The sequence below is a fragment of the Marmota marmota genome, unplaced genomic scaffold (assembly GCF_001458135.2).
Source record: "Marmota marmota marmota unplaced genomic scaffold, marMar, whole genome shotgun sequence".
NCBI lineage: Eukaryota > Metazoa > Chordata > Mammalia > Rodentia > Sciuridae > Marmota > Marmota marmota.
In genome coordinates, this window is record NW_026000221.1 from 21,279,138 (window position 1) to 21,286,434 (window position 7,297).

General features: G+C 55.5%; 1 protein-coding gene across 7 annotated transcripts in view; it reads right to left on the bottom strand.

Moving 5' to 3' along the window:
* Nlrc5 (NLR family CARD domain containing 5) overlaps positions 1-7,297 on the bottom strand; it is an 84,687-nt gene that overhangs the window by 11,850 nt on the left and 65,540 nt on the right. For 6 of the 7 annotated variants that reach the window (XR_007343454.1, XM_015488695.2, XM_048792147.1 and 3 more), the window contains 7 exons: positions 7,020-7,103; positions 6,442-6,531; positions 6,090-6,158; positions 4,371-4,454; positions 4,203-4,286; positions 1,374-1,460; positions 432-512 (listed from right to left, as the gene is read on the bottom strand). Coding sequence is in view for 5 of the 7 variants with exons in the window: in XM_015488695.2 (XP_015344181.1) it covers positions 432-512; positions 1,374-1,460; positions 4,203-4,286; positions 4,371-4,454; positions 6,090-6,158; positions 6,442-6,531; positions 7,020-7,103 (579 nt within the window). In the remaining 2 variants the exon portion in view is untranslated. Of the gene's footprint in view, positions 1-431; positions 513-1,373; positions 1,461-4,202; positions 4,287-4,370; positions 4,579-6,089; positions 6,159-6,441; positions 6,532-7,019; positions 7,104-7,297 lie in introns of all 7 variants that reach the window. The other variant, XR_007343455.1, reaches the window with a different exon arrangement.

Here is a 7,297-nt window from a genome sequence, read left to right on the forward strand (position 1 = left end):
GGGGGGGGGGGGGACCCGAGATTCAGCCGCACTCTATTCCCCAGAATGTATCCATGTGGGGCCGAATCCACTCAAAAATGGTGACGTTTTAATTATCAAAAATGTGCTGTGGCTCTAGGTCTCTGAGAGTAGGTAATGGGAGAACTTGACGCTCTTGAGGACCTGGGAGCCTCAGGAAACAGTCTGTGCAAAGACCCTGAGGTCCAAGAGAGCACAGTGGTGTTCGAGGAACTCAGGGCCGATGGAGGTGCCTGCAGCTGGGAACAGGTTTGGGGTGCAGACGGGGAACACAGGCAGGAGGCTTCGGGGGCTGGGCAAAGACGGGACGTCAGAGGGCTCTGAGCCCAGCCACGAGGAATCTTGGTCGGGACAGCCGTGCACCCGCTCCCCGCCACCACCTACTCCCCGGGGCCCCAGGCGCTGGGTCCCACCTGAAGGCCACAGCCTCTGGGTTCTCTTCCTGATGAGGGAAGTCCAGCTGGACACAGAGCCGCTGCTGGGTCTCAGAGATGCTGCCGGGGGCACGAGGAGCCAGGGTGAGGCTTGTGGCAGCTTCCCCGGGAGGCTGAGCCGGGGCCGGGGGCTGCCAGGCCTCCCCAGAGCCCTGGACCCCTTGCCTGGGTCGCCTCCTTCCAGCCAGGACCCAGATGGGGGTCAGAAAGCAGTTCCTGCCCTGAGTCCCAGACACCGAGAGCGAAGCCTTCACAGCGATTTTAAGTGACTGATAGAGGCTTTTCAGACCACGACGAGAGCCTTTTCAGGTATCCAGGGCAGTTCCAGAATTTTCCAAGAAAGGTCAGGGGCCACAGCGAGGTAGAAGGATGGGGCAGGGGACCTATCTGCAGGTGGCATCTGTACCCTTGAGCTCACGGGCTTTGCCTGAATATTAGGTCAGGCCTCCCAGGCGGCAGGTGCCACGAGACCCCACTTTTTGGAGTGGGAGGTTGGGGCCACAGAGTCACAGAACAGGCTCAGAGCAGTGGACACCCAGCTGGGATCCGAGGACACAGGACCGAAGCCCTTGCTCTCAGCCGCCACGTGTCCCTCTGTTATCTCTGGTCACAGAGCAACACCCAGGGCTGCTTCCAGTGACCAGTCTGGGCTCCCAGCCACGCCTGCCCGCCTCCTTCTTTCCTGCGTCTGACCCTGTGGCTTGACTTTCGCACAATCCCAGCAGAGGGTATGGCCCTCATGGAGGTCACTGGAACCCCCTTGCAATCTCGGGGGACACAGAGAACTTGCCCGTGACCCAGCTATACCCCACCCAGATCAGTGTCTCAAAGAAATCAATGTCTCCACGACGGTTGGTCAAAAGAGGGTCCCAAGGGTCACGGAGAGAAGAAGAAACCAAGGGGACTCCTCCCCAGACTCACCTTATTTCAGTGACGTTGCCCGAGGCCTGGGCACAGGCTTCCAGCAGGGCGGGCACCCCGGCTCTGCCCACCCACGGCTCCTCCACCCTGTCACAGAGGGGGACACTCAGATAAGGTCCCCCAGGGCAAGCAGCAGCTAATCTGCACTCTGGGTGGGGGAGGGGGACCAGGAGGGGGAGGAGGCTTTTTAGTTGGGGGACTTATTTTAAAACTATAAAATTATACAATTAGGCAGAAGCATAAAACGGAAATAAACATCACCCTGGTGCCAGCAATCATTCTGCAGCAATGCCAACCAAATACGTTATTTTTTTAAAAAAAGATCCATATAATGTTAACATGACAAAGACAGGAAAACCACGCTGTGACCCTAACTTTGCATTTAAAGAGGAAAAAATACACAGAAAGAGAGAGATGGGGATATGAGGAAAATACATTAAATATTTGTTCATTTGGTCGAATTTTATTATCTTTAGTTTTCTATATTTTATGATTTTTTTTCAGTACAGGGGACTGAACCCTGGGGCTCCACTACTAAGCTACATCCCCAACACCCCCAGCCCCTGCCCTCTTCATTTTTATTTCGAGCAACCCACTAAGATGTTGAGGCTGGCCTCAAATTTGAGATCTTCCTGCCTCAGCCTCCCAAGTCACTAGGATTACAGGTGTGCACCTCCACTTCCGGCTATATTTTATAAACTTTTTTGCAATGTGCATTAATTTAGAAGCAGGGAAAAGAGAGTGATTTAAAATATTCTTCCTTTATAGTTATGTTACATTTAAAAAAAACACTATTTTCTTCTTTATGCTCTTTTGGATTTTCCACAAATTTCTACAACGAGTACATATTATTTTTAGGCTTAGAAAAGTTTTATTTTAAAATGTTATTTTGGGAGATCCAAAAATTCCAAGTGTATGCCCAAAAGGATTGAAAAGAGGGACATGAAGACATTTTTGAATACATGTTCATAACACCATCATTTATAAGGCCAATAGGTAGAAGCAACCTAAGGTCCCTCGGTAGATGAATGTATGAACAAATTGTGGTCTATCCGTACAGTGGAATAGTATTCAGCCTTAAAAAAGGAAGGAGTTCTGACACAGGCTACCCCAAGGCAGAACCTTGAGCACATTATGCTATCTGAAGTAAGCCAGGGACAAAAGGTCAAATATGGTCTGATTCCACTTAGCAGAGGTCCCTCTAGTAGTCGTATGCATAGACAGAAAACAGAATGGAGGCTTCCGGGGCTGGGGGAAATGTAAGCAGGAATTATTTATTATTTATTGGGTACAGGGTTTCAGTTTTGCAAAATGAAAAGAATTCTGGAGATCAACTGCCCAATGCACTTGACATTACTGGACTGTCCACTTAAAAATGGTTGCGATGGTACGTTTGGGACTGGAGTTGTGGCTCAGTAGCAGAGGGTTTGCCTAATATGCATGAAGCCCCAAGTTCAAGCCCCAGTACTGCTGGGGGGAGGGGGGTGGTAAAAAAGGCAGATTTTGTGATGTATATTTTATTACACTTTTTAAAAAATGTGGTCTGGGGACAGCTGGATCTCCCATGTCCTGTCATGGGCTGCGATGACCATGCTGTCCATGAAGTCAGAGACGTGAGCTCATCTCTGGAGCCTTTCATCTAACTTCTAGCTGACAGGATGGTCGGGGGTTAGGGGGACCATCTCCATGGCATCAGGAGAAGGTGACCAGACAGAGCTAGAGGGTGGCAGTCTGCAGCACAGAGGCCACAACTGAAAAACCAGAAGTCAGCTGCCCCCATGCAAATGTGGACCTTGTATGGGTCCTGAATCCAACAACCAGCTATCTCGTTGGGGGACAATGGGGGCGATTTCAGATTAGACCAGGAATCGCTACTGAGTTTCTTAGGTGTCCTGATTGAACTGTGATTGTGTAGAAAACGTCCTTACTTCTTAGAGATTTGTGGTGAAATATTTAGGAAGGATAGTTTATGAGGTCTATATTTTAAAATACTTGAATCAAAAAATAAGAATATGAACTGAATATGGAAAAATATCAACAATTGTTTCACCTAGGTAACAGGATAAAAGTTCTTAAAAATTATTTTCTCTAACCAGGTACAGCGGTACATAGCTATAATCCAGCTACTTGGGGAGGCTGAGACAGGAGGCTCAGAAGTTTGAGGCAGCCTCAGCAACTTCGTGAGACCCTGTCTCAAAATAAATGAAAGGCTTGGGAGGCTGAGGCAGGAGGATCCCGAGTTCAAAGCCAGCCTCAACAACTTAGCAAGGCCCTAAGCAACTCAGCAAGACCCTTTAATATTTATATTTAAATAAAATATTAAAAAGGGCTGGGACGTGGCTCAGTGGTAGAGCACCTGCCTAGCAGGTGTGAGCCCCTGGGTTTAATTCCTAGTACCTCAAAAACAAAAACAAAACCTCTTTGCTTTTTGGTATGTTATTTTTCGGATTTTTTAAAAAACATTTTTCTAGTTGTAGATGGGCACAATACCTTTATGTTACTTATTTATCTTTACGTGGTGCTGGGGATCGAACCCAGCGCCTCCCAGCGCCTCACACATGCGAGGCGAGCGCTCTGCCACTGAGCCACACCCAGCCCCCGGGTGTCTTTAAACGATGTGGCTCTATAAGCGTACTGATTTTAACCCTTGGTTGGGAGTCCTTTGGGACTTTCATTTCTTAAACCCCAAAGCATGAGCCCCACCCTGGGGAGGGACAGCTTCTCTGTGTGCCCAGGGGCGACTCTGGGACAGATGGGCCCAGTGCAGGGTGTGGGTGTGGGACAGGGCCAGGGCCATGGTCCTGGGCCCCTGGGGAGGGCGGGAGGTACCTGAGGCAGAGTGACCCTGCAGGGGGCCTCATCAGGCTCAGAAGGAGGGCCAGCTGCTCCAGGCCCAAGCCGCACCGGGTCAGCCTGGGGACAGAGGGTGGTCACTGGCGTGGCTCTGGCCGGGCGCCCCACCTTGTAGCTGTCCCAGGGGCTGGCCTGGTCACTCACGTGATCTCTGTCAGCTGGAGGGCCTGGCTCAGGCTGGTGGCCAGTCTGGGCACCTGCTCGGGCCCAAAGCTGCACTCGCTGAGTCTGGGGCAGAGGGTAGGGCAAGGCCTGGTGGGCGTGGGGCGTGGCTCTGCTTCCCCCCAGTCCTCCAGGGACCCCCGCAGGGGAGCCCCACGGAGGCCAAGGGCCTGGGCCAGCCTGCGGAGGGCTAGGGACGGCCTCAGCTTTGGGCGCTGCCTGTCTCTGATGGAGGACCCCCTCCCCCCAGCAGTGTTAAAGTGAGTCACTTGGGGGACCCTGGCTCCGGCCAGGCACCAGGCAGGCCTCCGGGTGCCCAGGGACCGGCCTCACGTGCACTGCCCCCCAATCCCCACAGCGTGGGTACAGGCAGGGCCTCCCCCGCTGCAGGAGGCCAGGAGTAGCCGCTTCCGTCCAGCCCAGCGTGGCCCTGCCCTCAGGCTCATCAGAGGCCCGGGAGAGGAGGCAGGCCAGGCTTGATCCTCCTGGACAGGCGGCCACTCACCCAGACCCTCAGCTGAAAAGGGGCAGCACAGGGCCGCCCCCTCGGGGGGACAGGGCCACTGGCTATTGCTCGGGGGCTTCCAGGAGGGCCTGGCCTCTGGGCTGGACTTCAGGGCTCTGAGAATTTTCTCTCAGAAGCAGCAGGGAAGAGGCTGCAGGCTGCGGGCCCAGGTGAGCAGAGGTCGGGTGTGCACACCCACAGAGCAAAGGCCCTGAGGCCACAGTGTGTGTGAGTGTGTGTGTGAGTGAGTGTGAGCGTGTGTGTGAGTATGAGTGTGTGTGAGTGTGTGTGAGTGTGTGTGACTGTGAGCGTGTGGGTGTGAGTGTATGTGTGTGAGTATGCGTGAGTGTGTGTGAGAGTGAGTGTGTGTGTGTGAGTGTGTGTGTGACTGAGTGTGGGTGTGTGTGAGTATGTGGGGTGCTGGGGGAGGGCATGGTGGGAGGTGCTCAGATTGAGGAACAAGATGAGGCAGGGCCTTTGGGTCATACTTGGGCCACGGAGCCACACCCTAACTGTAAGTCTTGAGGTTTCTGGGTCGAGATTCTGGAAACATCTGAGAATAAATCCAAGTCTGGTCACTTCCCAGCTGTGTGAGCCTGGACAGGTTACTGAACCTCTCTGTGTTTTAATTCCTCATCTGTACAATAAGGGATTGGAGGACAACCTACCCCTCAGGGTTATTGTATTAAATGAGTTAATGTGTATAAAGTGTTCGGAAAGGCCTGGCTGGCTGGGGAGATGTATCGGCCATCATCACCATCATCATCATCATCATCATCATCCCCTGAGGGCCCTGGGCTCTGTCTCTCTCAGCCTCACCATCATGTCCTTGGGCCAGTTCCTCTATATGTCTCACTTCAGCTATAAACACGACCTCCAAATGGGTCCTCTTGCCTCTGGCCAGGCCTCCTCCAACCCATTCACCCACAGTGCTAGGGGGGTCTTCTCTCTCTCTCTTTCACACACACACACACACACACTCACACCCGGCCATGCCACTCTACTGCTCTAGACTCCTCAGTGGCTCCCCATTGCCCCAATATAGAGTTCAGACTGGAGGTGTGGGGAGTCCGTGGCAGATGTGGGGGACCAAGCCCAGGCAGAGAGCTTGAGGCAGACTGAGGAGGAGAGGCCTCAGTGGAGGAGGCTTGGAGGCCACCACCGGCCAGACCCCACGGCACTGCCCCCGGGGTTACCTAAGTGTGGTCCGCAGGGTCTCCCCCGGCTTGGAGAAGTGAATCCAGAAATCCTGCGCGGAGCCCAGGCTGCAGGGAGAGAGGACAGGAAGCACGTGGCACAGGGTGCCCAGGGGACTCAGAGAGGGAAGGGGACACCCACAGGGACAAGGTGGAGAAGCCACAGGTGGAAGGACCCTGGCCAACTGGAGGAGATGGTCATCCTCAGGATGGACCCGGCCTTCCCCGTCCCCACGAGCCCCGATCCCCGTGGCACCGGGAGTCAGGGGCTGGAAGCTGTGATCCCCTGAGCAGAGAGCGGCAGAGGCCCGAGGGGCTGCCGAGCTCGGGGTGCTGCATCCTGTCGCCTTACTTCACGGAGGCCTCCCGGACCCGCGGGCGGGAGGGCAGGGTCTCCAGCAGCTGCCACACGCCTTCCCGCGAGATGCCGTTGAGGCTCAGGCTAGGGGGGAAAGGAGGCTCAGGATGGCGCCTGCCAGCCCCTCACCCCCCAGCTGTCACTGCAGAAGAGGCTGAGTGTCCAGGCCGGGGCGCTGGGGCGAGAGGACCAGGAGGGACACTTCCACGCCCAGGAGGAACGGCACCAGGCCCCGAGTCCCTGCGAGCTGCACCCGGCCACTGCCCCTGTGGCCTGCACAGGGCGGTGAAAGACCCTACGGGCAGCCCCACCCTCCGGGGCAGGGACAGGGAGGACCAGGGCGCAAAGCTCTGTTGCCTAGCAACAGGTCAGAGCCTGGTGGAGGTGGAGCAACAGTGTGGATGGCTTCCTGGGGACCCTCCTCCTCCTGCGGGGACATCTCCAAATCTGTGTCCCCCAGAACTGCCCCTTCCCTCTGTCCCCGGGTTCCCCAGTGATGCCCTCTAGGGACGCGGCCATGCTCTGGCCCGGGAGCCTCCCTCTCCCCTGTCCTAAGCCTGCTCCCCACTTACTCGAGCGACCCCGAGATGGGCACCTGGGGCAGGTGTTCCAGAAGCCATCTGAGCCCATCGTCACCCAGCAGGTTCTCTGCGAGACTGCAAGGGGTCGGTCACAGGGGTGGGTGGTGGTCCCCGTGGCCACCGTGTCTACTGTCACTGCTACTCAATGTCACCACGCCATCCCTGGCACCACACCCGCAATATCACCACCGTCACCCTCACCCGGGATGCCCCCACACTGCCCCGCCCTGCCCTCCCCGGCTCCCCCAGCAGGCCCGGCCCCCAGGCTG